Source organism: Meles meles, chromosome 17 (assembly GCF_922984935.1).
Source record: "Meles meles chromosome 17, mMelMel3.1 paternal haplotype, whole genome shotgun sequence".
NCBI lineage: Eukaryota > Metazoa > Chordata > Mammalia > Carnivora > Mustelidae > Meles > Meles meles.
Genome location: NC_060082.1, coordinates 1,432,905 through 1,451,991, shown reverse-complemented (window position 1 = coordinate 1,451,991; position 19,087 = coordinate 1,432,905). Strand labels below are relative to the sequence as shown.

Genomic DNA, 19,087 nt, shown 5'->3' with positions numbered 1-19,087 from the left:
TGGCCCTCCGGGCTCTGCCCGGCTGTTTCTCGAGCCCCGGCGGCATGGAGTCCGCCTCATCCCGCAGGGCCCTGGGATTCCGGGAGCGGCCCCCAGCGTCGGCTTCCGCTCACCGCCCCTAACGACACAGGCACCCTGTCCTCTGGAGCCCGCAGCCAGGCCCTGCCCTCTGCTCTCCAGCTGCGGGAGTCCTGGCTGTGCCCCCTTCCCGGGGAAGGCTGCTTCGTCCCCACGGAAAATCTGTTGGTCAGTGTGGCACCTTCAGGAACTCTCGGAGCTACGCCTTCTGGAACACCTGCTGCTTCACCGGCCACTTCTGGGTCACGGACACGGCTTCTTTCCCGACACCCCCTGAACCCACCCCTGCCTGCTCCAGACTGCGCTCCCGCAGCGTCCTCCCTGCGCTTGGCCTTCCCAGAGGCGGGAGTGTTTGGGCCTTGCTCTGGACCAGACTTCGTCCGAAGGGGACTCGGTGGCCGCCAGGACACTCGGCCCGGACGTCTCCGACTCAGGACTGGGCTTAGACCAAAGGGGATGCGGTGACCACTGGGACATTCGGCTTGGACTGCTCGGACCCTGGACCGGACTTTGGCCGAAGGGGACATGGTGGCCACGGGGACACTTAGCCCGAACCCTTCCAACCCTGGACTGGACTTTGGCCGAAGGAGACGCAGTGACTGCTAGGATGCTCAGCCCGGACCGCTCTGACCCAGGACTGGACTTCAGTGGAAGGGGACGTGGTGACCGCTGGGATACTCAGCCCGGACCCCTCCAGACCCTGGACTGGACTTCGGCCGAAGGGGATACGGTGGCCGAGATGCTTGGTCAGGACCCCTCCAACCCTGGACTAGACTTTGGCCAAAGGGTTCGCAATGACCACTGGGATGCTCGGCCCAGACTGCTCCGACCCCAGACCACACCTGAACTAAAGGGGACTCAGTGGCTGCTGGGACGCTTGGCCCAGACGGCTCTGACTCAGGACTGGACTTTAGTCAAAGGGGACATGGTGGCCACTGGGACGCTTGGCTCAGACTCCTCTGACCCTGAACTGAACTTTTAGCCGAAGGGAATGCGGTGGCTACGGGGTCACTTAGCCCGGGCCGCTCCGACCTTCCCCACATCGGCGACGTCCAGCCAGCTTTCCCCTCGCCCCGTGTGCTCACTGGAACCGCACGTTCCGTTTCCTTCAATCGCTTCTCCTTTGCGCTCACAGCCCGGCTGACGGCTGGCGCCCGAGGCCGGCCCAGGCTCTCGGGGTATCGGGTCCGGACACGCCTGCCTCGTCGAGCTTCACCCCTGCTCGCTTCTGACTTCCAGCTTTGGACGTGTGGCTCTTCCTTTCGCACGAGCACGTCGAGGCCGTCGTCAGGTTACGAACTGGCCTGGTGGACACACTGCGGCGTCTCTGGGACGAGGGAGGCCCGCGGGGCGGGAGGCGGAGGAGCGGCCGTGGGCGGAGCCGGCGTCACAGGTGCGGCCGTCAGGTCTGCCGTCTCGCGGGGCAGGTTGCGGGGTCCCCAGTGACGCCGGTGCCATCCACGACCGCCCGGCACGGATCCCCGCGGACATGGAACAGTGAACAATTTTAGGTCCTGTGAGTCACCAGAGTGTGACAGAGACCGGGAGAGCAGCTGCCGTCGGAACACGGGCGCTGACCCATGGCCCCGAACCTTCCGTTTGTAAAAACCCAACAGCGGCCGCGCGCTCCACGGCCCAGCACCGCGAGACGAGGTCCGCCCACAATTAAAACGTTTGATGCCCAGACTGTTTCTCAGACTGATGACATCACAGTCTCTTGCAGGGAGACTTAAGACACTGGCAGTTTTCAAAGTCCCCCAGCTGACTCCCACGTGCAGCTAAGAAGGAGAACTCCTGTGCGGACGTCAACGGTAAAGGGAATTTCAACGCAATTAACATGGAGTCTTTGGGGATGGTCATTCAAACAAACAAACGTTCAGGACGTACTTCCCCAAAAGGCCATAAGGAGACCCCCAAATGCCTTGCTTTACTGGGGACGCGACATATGTCATGTGGTTACTTTGATTTACCACTCAAGGAGTTCAGACAAAAAGGAGATCGCCGTCTGCCATGACTTACTCTCTGCCAAAGCAAGGCTGATGTCCTGGTGATCAGCAATTCTTCTCCTTTTAAGATTTTATTTGAGGGTGAGAGACAGAGCAACAGAGACAGCGAGAGAGAACACGAGTGGGGAGGAGAGGGAGAAGCAGGCTCCCGCTGAGCAGGAAGCCCGACCTAGGACTTGAGCCCAGGACCCTGGGATCATGACCTGAGCTGGAGGCAGACACCTAACTGACTGAACCGCCAGGTGCCCCAGTAATTCTTTTTCCACGCCAGTCATTCTCAACTGGGGCAATTTTGCCCCCTGGGGAACATTTAGAAATTTCTGGACGTGGTTTTGGTTGTCAGACTTGGGGGAGTGGTGGTGGCGTCCAGGGAGTGGAGGCCAGAGACAGTGCTGACCTTCTCGTCATGCACAGAAGAGTCTCCCACAAGTTACCCAGCCTCCAATGTCAACACTGAGTGCTGAGGCTGAGAAAGATTGTTCTAGATCCCGAGTCCTAGAGGAAAAATTTGATTTATGGAAACTACTCTCCTAGCTTTCATAATCTCAGTTTGAAAAAACAGAATTTGTTATGGTGCTTTCTGTAATCCTCATTGTATCTACTTCCCCACATTTGGGCTCTCGAAGTAAAGGCGTTTCCTGAAACACACCGATGACAACTCGGAACGCGCGCAGACTAGGTGTCTTTGCTGCAAACCACCTGCACTGGCCGTCCCGCGGCAAGGGAGCGAGTGCCGGTGCGACAGGCCGACGGGCCGACTCTCCTAACGGCGCGGGCAGAGGGAGGGGACAGGGAGGACCCAGGATCGCGTCCGAGGCTGGGGGGACCCTAGATCCTCATCTAGATCCTCATCAACAAATCGAACCTGAGAAATTCCCGGGCGTGAGGCCGGTGAAACGTCGGAGAGGCCTCTGAAGGCTTCGCGGAAGGCATGTCACAGGAGCACACAGGCCCTGCCGTGACAGCCCCCGTAACAGCTTTAGGGCCGGGAACACAGCTGGGTTGAGCTCAACCCAAAGACGCATTTAGAGTAGTGTTCTGAAGTGCGGATGCGTGAGGACTTACAGAAAAGGACAGAAAACAATCTGGTCATGCGGGTGGTCATGTTGCTGGTAACTTTTTTTTGACTTTGCTTTGTAATGTTATTAACAACCATTACTAATATTAATATTGTTCATGTAATAAAAACTGTCCTTACTTCAGTGAAGTGTCCATGTTAAAGGTGTTTTTTTTTTTATGAGACCTAACCAAAACCATTTTTACAGTGACATAATGAAAACAGAGATCGCCATGAATGAAAGATTATTCACCCGCAACACTTTCTAACCTTAGGATGGAAAGAATCTAAGTATCTGTCACCGGTCGGCAAGCAGCACAGCCCTGCGACTCCACACCGCTGCTGGACAACACAGCCCCGAGCCCTCTGCGCCTGACGAAGGAAAAGCCTCCATATGCATTAGGGAGGGGAGCGAAAGCACAGAACACAGTGTACAGTCAGCTATCACTCGTGTAAAAGGGGGAAAAATATATATATCTATAGGGGCGCCTGGGTGGCTCAGTGGGTTAAAGCCTCGGCCTTCGGCTCAGGTCATGATCCCAGGGTCCTGGGATGGAGCCCCAAGTCGGGCTCTGTTCAGCGGGGAGCCTGCTTCCTCCCTCTGTCTCTCTCTCTCTCTCTCTCTGCCTGCCTCTCTGCCTACTTCTGATCTGTCTGTCCAATATATAAATAAAATCTTAAAAGAAAGAAATATATATATATACACACACACACACACAATTTGTTTGTAAAAAGGTCCATATTTTGAAGGATATACAAAAACTGAGGACACTGGTTGCTTTCAGGGGAGGGAATGGGTTCCACTGGGAGCAGGAACAGGGAGGGAGGCGTGCTTTGTCCTTTTTGAATCTGGATCAGGTTGCTATTGCCCAAAGAGTAAATTTTACAAAATCGAATCAACAAACCCTTAGTGAGATCCTTTAAAGCTAACACGTAATTTTCTGCAGGAATTATACTTCTGAGGATAGAAAACCCTGCTGCATCAAACAGAGATTGATGATAAGTAACTAAAAGCAGCAGGTCCTTACCCCACTGCCACATCTAAATCCACGTCAGGACGGATGAGCCCTTTATATTCCACCGCGAGTACCTGCACTAACATTTCCCACAGGAAAAGACATGGATTTTAGCTCATACAAGTCTTTCTTTCCTTCTCTCTGAGGCCAAGTTTCCTACCTATAAAACAAGGACACTCCAGTAGGTTTTCCAGACGCTTCCCTCCTCTGGTCATCTAACTCTTACCAAGCTGACGGCAGAGACGGCACCAACATGTAAAAGAAAGAAAAGGGCGGTGCGGGTCCAGGCAAAGGAAGGGGCATCCGCGTCGATGTTTTCTTTCTTCCAGCGACTCAAGTGCACCGAAGAATAACCTTGGGCTCCAACGACAGCAACAGCTAACATATCCCCAACACCTTCTGTAAGTCGGGGGGCTCTAAGTGCTTTATGTGAATTAACTCACTTTTCCTTTACGACAATCCTATGACGTAGGTAACATCTCCAATTTACAGACACAACAAACAGCGCGAAGTATGGCAGAACGGTCAGAAGCACGGACTCTCGAATCCACGCGCTGAAATCCTACTCGATAGCTGTCTGACCTCGAGCCCGTTACTTCAGCTCCATGTGGCTGTTCCCTCATTTCTAAAACGGACATAACTGTGGCACCTAAATCTGCTATGTGCGACCGCCACTGAGGCTCGACCCAACTTTCCAAAGCTCAGCTTTGCACCCACGCAGCCCAGGTGTCCATTCACGCTTCCCCAACAGGCAATCCATCACCTAAAGTGGCGGTTTAAAATCTTGGTAGGACCCCCGCCTCCAAAATTTCAGAGTTCTTCCCTTGTTAGATAGGAAATTTAGACCATTGTGCAGAGACAGCATTTCTCCACAACTTACCACATGTAAAGTCAACCATGATGATATTCCTAGTTGACTTTTATCTTTAAAAATTTCTTTTAACGTCTGAAACCTTATTTTGGCGTTTGCACGGAAGTTCTCCTGCACATCTGTACCGCACTGAGACCCCAGCAAGGAAGCGTCATGAAATGCGTGTTTGATTGCTCCCGTTCGAGCAGCTGAGTCTGAAGGCAGCTTAGCTGAGACGGCTGCGGTATGGCAGGACCACGGAGCCAGCCTGTCTCTCTACAACTTGAGGCCTGATGCCAGAGGCAGAGCTGCAGGGAAATACTGGAAATCCAGGCAGCTCCGGGAACGCGGATCACTTTTCTCAGGGCAAACTTTCAGCTGAACCACAGCCTCATTTGGATCAAAGCACGGAGGCACCTGGGTAGCGCGGTTAAGCATCATGATTTCGGCTCAGCTTGTGATCCCGGGGTTCCGGGATCGAGTCCCACATCTGGCTCCCTGGCTCCCGTGCTCGGCACGGAGCCTGCTTATCCCTCTCCCTCTACTATGGCCCCCCTTGTGCTCTCTCAAATCAATCAAATCTTTTTTTTTTTTTTTAAGATTTTATTTATTGGACAAAGAGAGATCACAAGCAGGCAGAGAGGCAGGCAGAGAGGGGGAAGCAGGCTCCCTGCTGAGCAGAGAGCCCGATCCCAGAACCCTGGGATCATGACCTGAGCCGAAGGCAGAGGCTTAACCCATTGAGCCACCCAGACGCCCCTCAAATCAATCAAATCTTAAAAACAAAACAAACTCTTGAATTAAAGCACAAAACCACAATCCAAGCCAGGTATTCTGGAGGCTACTTAGGCTTTCACTTCCCTTTCCACACAGTTTCCAGCGGCTGCGACAAATTACCAGAAACTTAGTGGTATAAAACCACCCAGATCTGTCGCCAGCAGCTCTGTGGTTTAGAAGTCCCTGAGTGAAGTGCACACACGCAGTCGCGTTCTTTCTGGACGCTCTAGCAGAGAGCCTGGTTTTCTTTTCTTTTTTTTTTTTTTAAGATTTTATTTATTTGACAGAGATCACAAGTAGGCAGAGGAGGCAGGCAGAAAGAGGGGGAAGCAGGCTCCCTTCTGAGGAGAGAGCCCGATGTGGGGCTCGATCCCAGAACTCTGGAATCATGACCTGAGCTGAAGGCGGAGGCTTTAACCCACTGAGCCACCCAGGTGCCCCAACAGCCTGGTTTTCTGACTTCTGCAGATTTGAGAGGCTGCTCGTTCATCTTCGAAGCCGGCAACATCCGGTAGTGACTCTTCTGCCGATCTTCCATCTTTCCACAACTCCTGCACTTATGGGCCTACCACATGATCCAGGGTAACCTCCCTATTTTAAGGCTAGCTGATTAGCAAACTTAATTCCATCTGCATTCTCAGTTCCCTTTTGCCATGTAATATACGCACAGGTTCCCCGGACTGGGCCACAGCCACCTTTGGGAGACCGTGATTCTGCCTTCCATACCTTCCTTGGGTCAAGGAACTCGGGTTTCATCCATTCAATAAGGTCACTTTGCTGAGTCCTTCATACAGCTTGGGAGGCGCTGGGGCTTGTGCAGAAGAACAGGGTATGATCTTGTCCACGCTCAGCGGACAACTCATGAAAGCAAGATGAAGAGAGAAAGTAAGCAACTTTCTTTATACGCAGGTGCGGCGGAATCATTAAGTGTCTTTTCTTCGTAGCATACGTACTTAGGCTGGCGATGACAAATTTTTACGGTGATGATGATGTGATATAGTGAAGAAGGTGTTGAGGACAAAGTGAAATCCTTTTTTTTTTTTTAACGATTTCATTTTTTTGAGAGAAACAGACACAGAAGCACAAGTGGGTCAGAGGGAGAGGAACAAGCAGACTCCCTGCTGAGCAGGCTCAATCCCAGGACCCTGAGATCAAAACCTGAGCAGAAGTCAGCCACTTAAAGGACTGAGCCACCCAAGCACCACACCCACTGTGAAATCCCAAGTTCCTGGACTCTGGGAGCCTCAGGCTTCTCATCTGTAAAATGGGGATTAGGATGATCTACGCTAAAGTGTTATTTAAGCAGGAACAGGTGCTCTCCCCACGTGGAATTCCTCAAATGTTAATTCTCTTTCCCTTCTCAGATTTTAAGTATCTAATGTTCTTTTAACATTTCCACTACTTACGTTCTACTAGGGCTATAAAAGAATATACAAGGAGTGTTAGACCTGGTCCCTATCATCAAATTAAATATGTTGGTAGGGGGCGCCTGAGCGGCTCAGTGGGTTAAAGCCTCTACCTTCCGCTCAGGTCATGATCGAGGGTTCTGGGATCCAGCCCACCTTCTGGGATCAAGCTCTCTGCTCAGCCGGGAGCCGGCTTCCCTCTCTCTCTGTCTCTGCCTGCCTCTCTGTCTACTTGTGATCTCTCTGTCAAATAAATAAATAAAATCTTTTAAAAAAATTAAAATGTTGGTAGGGTAACACATTTGCATATAGGATACAATTAAAGAAAAATCAAAGTAAACTTAGATGGGCCCCATGAAAGAGCTGAGACTTAACACATGGTTAGGAAAACCAAATATATATGAGATCATTAAAGGTAATTTTCTCTCTACCTTCAAAAATACAAACTAAGCAAACACAACCTGGCCCATGCACGGAAATGTGGAAAGGGGGTATGTCTACCTGAATTTTAGAGCTTCAACGGGGCTTTGAGGTCAGTCTAGGACAGGGATTCTCAAGCCGCTCCCTGGATCCCTGCAAGTCCACAGAAGTGAAGGAAAGGGAAACCCAAGGACACAGATCTCTCGGGGAACGTATTCTGCTTTACCCTTTGGGGGAAACTAAAGCTGCGAGATTAGGCAGACCAGAGTCCCCCCGCATTGCCCCACCAAGAGAAAGTAAGTGTTGGTGCCGAGTGCTGAGAAAGCAGCGGCAGGAGCCGCCGAAATCCGCCAGGCCCGGGCCCGCGCGGCCGCACGAACCGTCCGGAGGGCCGGCGGCACCACGCAGCCGAGCTGCCCCGCCAGGTCTGCGGGCGGGAACACGCTCCGCTCGGCCGAGAGGATCTCCCCGACTCGGGAGGCCCATTCGGATGTGACTAAGTTTTACGCCCACTCTTTCGTTTCTTTTTGATAAAGAACGAAGCAAAACAACTTTCTGAAGGACACGCCAGACACGGAAGACCGGGGCCGGCGCGGAGCCAGAAAGACGTGGTCTCCGTCCCCGGTGCCCCCGAGCAGCGGGTCCCGCCCGGAGGCACGCGTGAGCGCTCCAGCGCAGCGTGCGGGCGCCCGGCCGTGAGCCCCGAGCCCCCAGGCTGGGCTTCGCCACACAAACCAAGAAGCGCGACGGGCGCGCGGGCTCCCAGCGGGTCCACGTCCGCCCCGCGGAGCCCGGGAGGAAGCCCCCCTCCCGGACAGCCGCCGGCCGCACGGCCCCGCTCCCTACCTGGTGGGCGCTCGGATCCCGCTCCCAGCCCGCGAGCGCCGGCTCCTTCCCCCGCGAGGGTCCCGAGGCCGCGAGCCGCACGCGCCGCCGAGGGCCGGCCGCTCCCCGCGCTGCCCGCAGACGCCCGGCGAGCTCGGGCCGGTCGGCAGGAAGCAGCTCAGCGCGCAGCCGCCGCGGCGTCCACCCGTCAACCGGCGGAGGGGAGCCGGGCCGCCCTCGACGCGCCCACCGCGGCCCGGCGGCCGAGCGCGGAAGCCAGCGTCGGGGGCGCGGCGCGGCGGCCGCGGCGGTGAGTCGTCCCGGGCCCCCGCCCGCCCCTCGCCGGGGCTGCAGCGCTCACGGCGGCCCCGCCGCGGCGCCGGGCCTCCCCCCTCCCGCTCCCGCGGCGGCCGGAATGGAACGGTCCGGCGGGGGGGATTGTGGGAGGCGCACGCGCGAGGGGCGGAGGGCATGTGGGGGGGCGGCGGCGGCGGCGGCGGCGGCCGTGGCGGCGGTTGGTGGCCGTGGGGGCGGGGAAGGGGGGGGAGGAAAGAAGAGGCGGTGGAGGAGGAGGAGGCTGGGGCTCGCGCCGCCGAAGGTACGCGTGAGGGCCCGCGCCCGGCCGTCCTGACAGGGGCCGCGGGGGGGCGGGGGGCCCCGCGAGCGGGCGCCCCCGAGCGAGCGCCGACGGGCCGGCGGGCGCGCCTGGCGGCCGAAGGCGGGGGTCGGGGGGAGAGCGAGCGGCGAGCCCGGAGCCCGTCCGGCGCGTGCGGCCGGGCGTGCGCGCTCCGCCGCCCGAGTCGGGGTGGGGGGGCCGCCGCGGGCAGGGCCTGGTGGGAGGTGGGGGGGCGCGCGGCGCCCTTCGCTCGCGCCCGCCCTCCCTCCCGAGCCGCCGCCGCCGCCGCCGCCGCTCTGCCGCCGCCGCTCCCGCCGCCATTTTGGGTTCGCTTTGCGGAGGGGCAGTCGATCCCCGTCTGGGTTGCGGGACCGCCTCCCCTCGGTGGCCCCTGCCCGGCCGCACGCCTTGCCCTTCTCCTCGCTCGCGGTTCCGCCCGTCCGCGCCCCCGCGGGCCGCCTCCTGACAAGCGGCAGGGAGCCGCCGCCGACCCGGGGCCGCCGAGGAGCCTGCTTGGCGGCCGCCCCCCTTCCCCACTTCCCTGCACTCTCCTCTCGCTCGGCCTCGGCCTCTGACACGGTGAGCAGAGCCGCCCGCGGAGGCTTCGGGCCTAAGTGCTCCGCGCGCGACGCGAGCCTGGGCGGCCCGGGCGCCCCTGTCACCTCCCGGACCTGGACCTCCGGGAGCGCGGCGGCGGGGTGGGGGAGGGGAGCGGGGCGAGGGGATCCTGAGCGGCCCGGGAAGTCCCTCCCGGCGGCGGGGGGGGGGAAGGGGTGTCCCTGGCGGGCGGGCTCCGGGGCTGGGGGAGGGGCGGGAAAGTCGGCGGGCGGAGGCGGAGCCGCCCGGGCCCCTGACAGGTTAGTTGGCGCGCGGCGGAGGCGCGGCGGGAGCATCTCCCGGCCCCGGGGGCAGGGGCGGGGTGGGGGGGGGGGCGCCGGGGTCCGGCCCGGGGTGCGAGTCGAGCGGGTGTCCTGGGGAGTTTGGACGGGGACGACGAGTGTGGCCGGGAGCAGTCGGGGTGCGGGTGTGCGCACGCGGGGCCGGAAACTGTTCCGGGAGAGTTGGCCGGGGGCCGTGCAAGTGTGCGGGAGTTCCCCGCGCGCCTCGCCGCGTCCCGGGGCGGGCCGCCTGCTCCCCCCCGCCGGCCGTGCCCGCGCCCTGCGCAGCCCGGGAGCGCCTGCTGCTGCCGTCGGCGCGGAGGAGCCATGGCGGTAGCGCCCTCGGCGCCGCGTCTGTGTGTGCGGCCGGGGACGGGGCGCTCGTCGCGGCCGGTCGTGCCCGTGGGAGCCGTCCTCGGGCGGCGGCGGTCGTGCCAGGGCGAGCCGCGAAGGGCTGTGAGCCGACGGCCCCGCCGGGCTGGGAGGCACGGGCGGCCTTCCTGCGGCCGGGTCGGGGCCGGGGCGGGAGGCTGCTCGGAACGGCGCCCGCTGCGGTGCGGTCCTGCGCCCGTGCGCACGCGGTGCGGAGCCCGTTTTCCCCCGTCACGGAGCGGGGACTGGGCGGAACGACATCCCTTTCCCAAGGTCACGCCGAGTGGGTGACCACGCCGAGGCTCTGCCCGAGTGCGGTGCCTCCTTGTCCCGCAGGGTCTTCCCGCACCGTCCGGCTTCCCGGGGCGCCTGGCCGGCGCGGCTGCGGGAGCTGAGCTGTGTCGCACGTGTGCACGCCCCTGGCCCGGCCCTGCGGGGTGGCCTGGAGGAAACGGGCGTCCACCCCGGGTTGGTTCTTGGTGGTGGAGGAATCGGCATGACGCTGGGCGTGTGTCGTGGAGGGAGGATGTCTGCTCAGCTCCGGCCGGCCCTGCGGCCGCTGGCGACTGCTGCCGCCCCTCTTGGAGTCTGCGGGCGGGAGGACCTTTCCCCTTGGGTCGACGGGTGTATTTGTGGAGTTTACTGAGCAGTTACTCAGCGAGTGGTCCCTGCCTTGGGAGGAGAATAGTCGGGGTGACCTGTGGAAACAACCTGGGTGCCTCTGAGGGGGCTTGCCTTGGCAGTGGTAGGTTAAGTCCAGCGACGAGGACGAGTCAGGGTTGGGATTGAAACAAACTTTCCTAAGAAGTCTGTTGAGTGTGGAGGGAATTTACTGTCCCGGGCAGGTTCACACGGAGCGTGCAAGTCTGTTTACCCATCTGAAAGCACGCGCGTCTGTGACACACTGTGCCTTCTTTGGCATCTTGTTTTGACATTTATGAGTAAACGGTTTTGGGGATCTGCCATTGTTGCTGGACATTCCTGTGGATATCGGGACTTTTTGGCTGGGCTGAAGGAGGTCTTTAAAGACTAATTTTGCAGTAAGGATCCCGTTAGTGACTATGAGGGGGGAATGCTTGAATGAAGGCAGCATAACGGTGTGTCTCTGGAAAACAGAATATTTTTGATATGCCAGATTAGTAGTTCTTAAAGTTTTTTTGGGTCATTTATCCTTCTGAGACTCTGACGAGAGGCCCTCACTGCTAAACGAGCGTTAGCAGAGTCACACAAATGATGCATACGATTTCAGGAACTGAAATTGTGATGAAGTAGTACCTTTTCATATTTAGGTCTCATTTGAAAGCCTTTTAAAATACGTGGAGCTTTGTTTGGAGATGAAGATGTTGGTATGAGTCTTAGGTGAAAAAGATTCTGGGACAGTTTTTGGTGTGCTGAAAGTAAGGAGAACTTTAAGGTCCCGTCTTTTACTCTTTATAAAGTCATTTTTGCAATGTTAGTACAGGATTCTGAATTAGGTGGTAAGAAAACATATTGCTTAGATATTTATAGTTTTATTCTTTTTCCTTTTTATACTTAAACTCCGCTTTCCAGTTTTGCATTGGGATTCAAGCTTCCAAAGCTTATTAACTGGATTTATGTTATGTATAACAAACTTTATCGATTGAATTCTGCGCAGGAGACACCAAGATGAGTAATATATGGGCTCTGTCCTTGGTCAGGTTCTAATCCACTTGAAGTTGAGGGTTCTGTGATGGTGGTTTTCAGAAGGGCAAGAAGGAGGGAAGAATATTCCTGGCGTTTGAGGTTTCATGACTTACTGCGGGGTCTTTGCCATTGTTAATTCTTAGGGCGCTGTGTGCAGCTCTGTAACCATGACGTGTGTTTCGGCTCATTGGTGTTTTTGAAAGGGGCCATACTTCGGTTGCCTTCCTTGTCTTGTTTTCGGTGTATTTCTGTAGTGAGTTTGTAATGAAAATTTTAATGTCTTTTTTTGGTTGCTTGGGGGGGGGGGAGATACATGCATCCAAGAAACTCTTTTGGGGTAAAATGCTGCAGCTATTTGACAGATGACTCATGAATCTAGTACTAGGTATTCAAAACGCTCACTGCGTTTTTGAAAGAACCAGAAATTCAGAAAGGTGCTTTGATAGCACAGATTACAGGATTTGTTAAGATAATGGAAAGATCTGAAGAAAAAATGGTGCGATTTTCTCTACTCTTTATTATCATGGCCTCTGTGTAAGAATGTCATGGAAATTGTGAAAAGTTTCATGTTTTCTCTAATTTTTAACTTGGTTAGTAAATTTGTGGGTTTTTAACCCACTGAGCCACCCAGGTGCCCCTCAGTTTGTGGGGTTTTAAAATAATGTTTTCATATGCAGGTATGTGTATGCGCATATAGGCACATATTTATGTAGTCCTGGATGCATGAGAGTCTTGGTAGTTAAAAAATGATGCTTATAATAATTACAAGGAATTATTCAGAATCTTTAAGGATCAGGGAGTGAAAGCAATTTTCATGCCATATTTTTGAGTTGTGTTCTAAAATATGGAGCATAGGAGCGCCTGGGTGGCTCAGTCTTTGGGTTTCTGCCTTTGGCTCATATCATGATCCCGGGGTCCTGCGTTCAAGCCCTACCTAGGGCTCCCTGCTCGGAGGGAAGCCTGCTTCTCCCTCTCCCGCTTTAGCTTCCCCTGCTTGTGTTCCCTCTCTCACTGTCTCTGTCAAATAAAAATAAAGTCTTTAAAAAATAAATAAAGTATGGAGCATAACTTTATTCCTCTGTATCTGGCTAGGCATCGTGTCTTTATGGCATTAGCTGTACCACTTGAAGTTTTATCCTAAGTCTTCAGGACTTACAAATAGAGAAGTGGCCACATTAGTCCTGCCAGAATGACGGCCTGCACACAGTGGAGAAGTTTTACCATATCTGTAGTGATGCATCTGTAGTTAAGAATTTCATGTTGCTATTTGAGTTATGTGTGTTGGTCTGAGTTGTTGAAAGGCAATACATAGTCTTCCTCATGTCTGCTGTGAAGTCTACTTTGTGGCAGTCTTTCTAGAAGCATGAGATGTCTTAAACCTGGTTGCCATAAAAGAGGGAAGCAGAAGTAATTTTTGTTTTATTTTGAGTTATTTTGCAATGTTTTAAAATTATTATTATTATTTTTTAAAGATTTTATTTATTTATTTGACAGAGAGAGAGATCACCAGTAGGCAGAGAGGCAGGCAGAGAGACAGGAGGAAGCAGGCTCCCCGCCGAGCAGAGAGCCCCATGCAGGGGCTCGATCCCAGGACCCCGAGACTACGACCCGAGCTGAAGGCAGAGGCCCAACCCGCTGAGCCACCCAGGCGCCCCTAAAATTATTTTTTTAAAGATTTTATTTATTTATTTGACAGACAGAGATCACAAGTAGGCAGAGAGGCAGGCAGAGAGACAGGAGGAAGCAGGCTCCCCGCCGAGCAGAGAGCCCCATGCAGGGGCTCGATCCCAGGACCCCGAGACCACGACCCGAGCCGAAGGCAGAGGCCCAACCCGCTGAGCCACCCAGGCGCCCCTAAAGTTATTTTTTTTTAAAGATTTTATTTATTTATTTGACAGAGATCATAAGTAGGCAGAGAGGCAGGCAGAGATAGAGAGAGAGGGAGAGTGAAGCAGGCTTCCTGCTGAGCAGAGAGACCAGTGCGGGGCTTGATCCCCAGGACCCCAAGATCATGACCTGAGCTGAAGGCAGAGGCGTAATGCACTGAGCCACCCAGGCGCCCCTAAAATTATTTTTCCTTTAAATTTCCTGTAATTTTTTTGGTTTTGTTTTATTTATATTCTTTTGTACTGAGAGGTTAGATTTTCAAATTTAGGATATGTCTTCTTCGTAAACGATAACTGTCAATCTTACATTTCATGTTTTAGAAATCAGTATCTTAGTGACTGCCTCGGTGGTGGTGGTCAATGGCAGTGTGATGCTGACGCAACATAATAAATTTTAGGTTTAAGTGATGACAGAAATGGAATACCCTTGTTCTTTCAAGAGTTGTGTTGCCTTTGTTGGACAGCTGACTTTTGTATGTCTGAAGAATCTATAAAATTTATTTTAGCATTGATTGGTTTTGCTTTTCATCCTTTGCTCTCAGACATACGCAAGTGGATGACAGGATTGTGTACTTTTTCCATTTTATTTTGTTCATTTTTTAAACATGGGAAATTTCGGCATACGGAAATGAAGAGACGAGTGTAGTGAGTTCTTCTGTATTCAGCCCCTGGCTTCAGCAGTTAGGATCACCCCGTTACTCCCCCGAGTCCCTACCTGCTGGCCTCGTTGCTGTCTCCCCTCCCCTGCCTTTGCTTATTTTGAAGCAAATCTTTCAGATATTAGATAGTTTCATTTATAAATATTTCAGTGTATGCATTCTTTTTACACTTTAATGGGGAAATATTTCTCCATAGTTAGGTCTATATAACTTTTTAAATCACTTTAAAAGTGATGATAAGTGGAATGAACCTACTTCTGATTCATTTTATGTGTGAGTAAGGATTGCGTCTATACTATAAGAAATGAACGGAATAGAATTCACCTCACTGCTTTTTAGATGTTTGCATTGAAAAATGCAAACAGTTTCTGTGGTTGCCAAAAAAGCTTATCAGCTTTTTTCTAATGTACAAGTGAGAAATAATGTGTCTCTTATAGTCTTTTTTTCTAAGTGCTACTAACAGGACACGCTAAAACATTTTTGAGTTCTTCTTGTTCTTGACTTTCTAACTGAATCTAATTACCACAGAGAAGTCAGATAATGCTGGCAATGTTGAACAGGAGCTGAAATTGGTCTAAATTCATCTTGGACAGTATGAAATAACGTTGTTTTGAATTTTCAAAGTTTAATTGTCGACAATTGAAAGTCCGTACCATTGCTTCAGTTGTTAAATACAAACCATTGGCAATTATGATGAGTATAGAAACATTGTAGAAAAAGAAAGTAAATATTCCTGTTGTTACAAAGATAAATCAAATGTAGAGATTTGAGGTGATTACTAGTAAAGTAGAATTTAGCCTTCTATAAAAAGTTGACAGTTAAAATTATGAATGTGAGTTCTGTCACTAGTGAAACTTTGATTAACTTATCTTTTGTTTTATCTTATAGTCCCACCGTAAATAAATCATGAGTCTTTGACTCATTTTACATTTTATCTCTTCCACACTTAGTACCAAATCACTCTTCTCATTCCTTCCTAATTGTCCTAGAACCCCAGGTGGACAGTGTCAGATTAGGAAGTAGCTGTATTGTTGGCTTCTTGTAACAAGGGACATTATTTGGCATATGGAGGTGATATTCCTTATGATATGGTTTTTTAAATTCAGCATTGCTGAAAATGGAAGCCCCAGAATTTAGATGTTTACTAATATAAGAAGCCTAATAGTGCTTAATGGGGAGAATTTAAAAGATTGTCTTTGAAAGAAGAAACTGTTAACTCTGACATTTGAGGATATGGAGGACTGAATCAGTCACGTATGACCATTCCAGGGTACAGATATTTTATGGAGTGTAAAGGTCTTCAAAGAAGATTGGAGGATGTGCGTCTCGAGTGCAGAGTACACCAAGTGAAGTGACCGCACTTTAGGAAGTTAAAATTTAGGTGCAGAAACGTGTCGAAGGAGCTAGAGGGTGTCGTGCTGAGTGAAATAAGTCAGTCAGAGAAAGACAACTGTCATATGATCTCCCTGATAGGAGGACGTGGAGATGCAACATGGGGGGTTAGGGGGATAGGAGAAGAATTAATGAAACAAGATGGGATTGGGAGGGAGACAAACCATAACTGACTCTTAACCTCACAAAACAAACTGAGGGTTGCTGGGGGGAGGGGGGGCTGGGGGGGTTATGGACATTAGGGTGGGTATGGGCTATGATGAGTGCTGTGAAGTGTGTAAACCTGGGGCTCGGGTCATGGTCTCGGGGTCCTGGGATCGAGTCCCGCATCGGGCTCTCTGCTCGGCGGGGAGCCTGCTTCCCTCTCACTCTCTCTGCTTGCCTCTCTGCCTACTTGTGATCTCTCTCTGTCAAATAAATAAATAAAATCTTTAAAAAAAAAAAAAGAAACATATCAAAGAAAAAAGAGTAATCACCTTGAAACTACATGGAGAGATTTAATTTAACTGTGTGTGTGTATGTGTGTGTGTAAAGAAAAAATGTTATGTAAATGTAGATAAAGTCACAGTTAAATTCTGTTCAACAAGTGTTCGTTCTGTGACACCTGGGTGACTCAGTCTGCTGAGCATTGGACTCGCGATCTCAGCTCAGGTCTTGATATCCATCCTGTGCCTGGAGCTTACTTTAAAAAACACAGATGGGGCGCCTGGGTGTGTCTCAGTGGGTTAAGCCTCTGCCTTCGGCTCAGGTCATGATCCCAGGCTCAGGTCATGATCCCAGCGTCCTGGGATCGAGCCCCACATCGGGCTCTCTGCTCAATGGGGAGCCTGTTTCCCCTCTCTCTCTGCCTGCCTCTCTGCCTACTTGTGATCTCTGTCTGTCAAATAAATAATATTTTTTAAAGTCCTGAAAAAAGGAAAAAAAGAAAAAAGACAAATAAAAACAAGTATTCTTTCTATTCATCTCTCATTCAGCCGGCTGACATTTTTCTGATGCTTATCTCATTTCCATTTCTGTACTTAGGTGTTAGGAAAAGAGAAGGTGGTTTTTTTTTTTTCCCTGCCTCAGAAAGTAGTGAATCTAGTAAGAAGATCATCATGTTAACAAATGCTACAATACACAGTATAGTACATTTCCCCCAGGTAGAGAAGGGAGAAATTTACTAACTCTGTGGAGAGAAAGAAAAGGTTAAGGATAGCTTCCTGCAAGGGGGAAGAGCCAGGTCTTAAGAAATAAATATGAGTAACTCAGTGAGGCTTCGAGGGGACGTTCTCGGTAGGGGAAGATATCTGCTGAGCCAGGAGCCCTGGCACTAGGCTTTTATGTTTGGCTGCTGCTTCTTACCAAATCAAGTACTTGTCTTTAAAGTGAACAGGAATATATCTTTCAGTTTGAAGTTTTGGGGGCAGAGAACTTTGTCTTTGAACTGAATTGGGTTTAGTTAGGATGGTTCTCAATGTATTTATTTATTTTTAAAGATTTTATTTATTTGAGAGAGAGCACACATACACGGTAGAGGGAGCGGGAGAAGCAAACTCCTTGCTGAGCAGGGAGCCCGAAGCGGGGCTCAGCCCCAGGACCCTGAAATCATGACCTGAGCTGACGGCAGACGCTTTACGGACGGAGCCACCCAGGCGCCCCAGCATAGTTCTGTTTTTAAGTCTGATCATCTCTTCTTTGGTTTTTAGAAGCCCGGTGTATTCTTCCAAAGCAGAACCCGTTGCTTTCACTAAACCACCTGCGTTTATTGAGTGTTTAGTATGTGCTAGACTTTAGGATATAGTGAAGAATGAACCAAACAAGGTCCTTGGGCATTTTCATTTTACTCCTCCAGAACAAGGCGTTTCAGTCCTGCCGCAATGTGCTGCCGTCATGCTACATGTGGTTCGAGCAAGGTACTGTAAAAATTTCGGAAGGAATGTCTTGGGACATGATTATTTTATGCCAGAGCAAGTCAGTTCTAGGACAAAACCCTCTTCCTCTTGAGGCCCTTCATTACCTGCCTGTGTTTTATCCAGGCAATCTACCATGCAGTTCGTCCTTTGGGACGTCAGTAGATGAACTCCTCTATTCAGAGTCAAATAAAAATTAAAACTAGCATTCTGTCTCCTGTGCCTTCTAACAGAAGGAACATGTGGACTTTCATTCAGTAAATATTAATTGTATACTGACGTTATACCAGGTACGGTTCTAGGCCCAGGGGGTACGGCAGTGAAAAAAAGCAGTAAAAAACCATTGCTTCCAGGGGCACTCGGCCGGCTCAGTTGCTAGAGCGTGCAACTCTTGATCTCGGAGTCTTCAGTTCGAGCCCCACCTTCGGTGTAGAGATTTCTTAGAAGAAATCATTGGTGCTCACTTTTGGGCAAGGTATTAAATACGTGGATGTCACGCCTGAGCATCTCCACAGCAGGTGCTGTGGAGCACTGGTGAGCGAGAGGGACGCGGTCAGTGCTTAGGGAGGTCCTTGAGGCGTCTACGGCAGTGGAGACCGGAATGCGGCCAGGCAGCGGCTGGGCCCCGGCACAGGCCCTCAGGCAGTATATGTTTGTGTTTCAGAAATGAGAAAGGGCTAGAACGAGGAAACAAGGTGGGGATGCATGACAGGAGATAGGTAAAGAGGTTAGCCAGCGGCTAGTAGTGCAGAGACCTGGAAGACTTGACTAAGTGACTAGATCTTATTCTAGATTATCCTAGATTTGATAGGAACCTGTTGGGAGGTTTGAGCAGGGAAGTGACGTACCCTTTGAAAGGCAAGAATGAGGCAACCGGAGTGGCCAGGTAGGCCTTTGTGATACTTGAGGCAAGAGGATTGTGAGGGGCACTTGTGGTATCGGGGAGACGGGGTGGCCATCTGTTCTTAAAGTGGGGGATGAGAACTCGGCTTGGCTGTGGGGTCTGAGTAAAATGATGGCCTCAACGTTGGGTTTTGCTGAACATTTGCTGAAATTTGGAACACCGGGAGAGGCAGGTTGCAAGGTTTAGGTTTAGGTCCCTTGCACATGACATTATCCAGTGTGTGGCTTGCCTTTTTAATCTCATGGTGGTTTCTTTTGATGAACAGAAGTTCGTATTTTTATAAAGTCCAATTAATTTTTTCCCCTGTAAAAGAAGGGGGGGGGGAGATGGTGTCTAGTTTGATGAGATAGGTAGTTAGTGGGGGAAATGCAGAATTCCTTACCAGCAG

At 52.1% G+C, this 19,087-nt stretch overlaps 3 protein-coding genes across 6 annotated transcripts in view; 1 reads left to right on the top strand and 2 right to left on the bottom strand.

The window, feature by feature from the left end:
* DAP3 (death associated protein 3) overlaps positions 1-8,632 on the bottom strand; it is a 31,373-nt gene extending 22,741 nt beyond the window's left edge. The window contains exons 1-2 of one of the 3 annotated variants that reach the window (XM_045983026.1): positions 8,559-8,632; positions 8,457-8,528 (exon numbers count right to left, since the gene is read on the bottom strand). The gene's annotated coding sequence lies outside the window, so the exon portion shown is untranslated. Of the gene's footprint in view, positions 1-8,456 lie in introns of all 3 variants that reach the window. The other 2 variants (XM_045983024.1, XM_045983025.1) reach the window with 2 other exon arrangements.
* Positions 1,208-10,799, bottom strand: LOC123928221 (collagen alpha-1(I) chain-like). Its single transcript, XM_045983302.1, has 5 exons — positions 10,651-10,799; positions 9,038-10,491; positions 8,177-8,791; positions 7,898-8,082; positions 1,208-1,405 (listed from the first exon to the last, which is right to left on the bottom strand). Exons 1-5 carry the CDS (start codon positions 10,797-10,799, stop codon positions 1,208-1,210), a joined length of 2,601 nt encoding a protein of 866 aa, XP_045839258.1.
* Positions 8,919-19,087, top strand: part of ASH1L (ASH1 like histone lysine methyltransferase) — a 172,287-nt gene continuing 162,118 nt past the window's right edge. The window contains exon 1 of one of the 2 annotated variants that reach the window (XM_045983164.1): positions 8,919-9,033. The gene's annotated coding sequence lies outside the window, so the exon portion shown is untranslated. Of the gene's footprint in view, positions 9,034-9,499; positions 9,631-19,087 lie in introns of those variants that run through there. The other variant, XM_045983163.1, reaches the window with a different exon arrangement.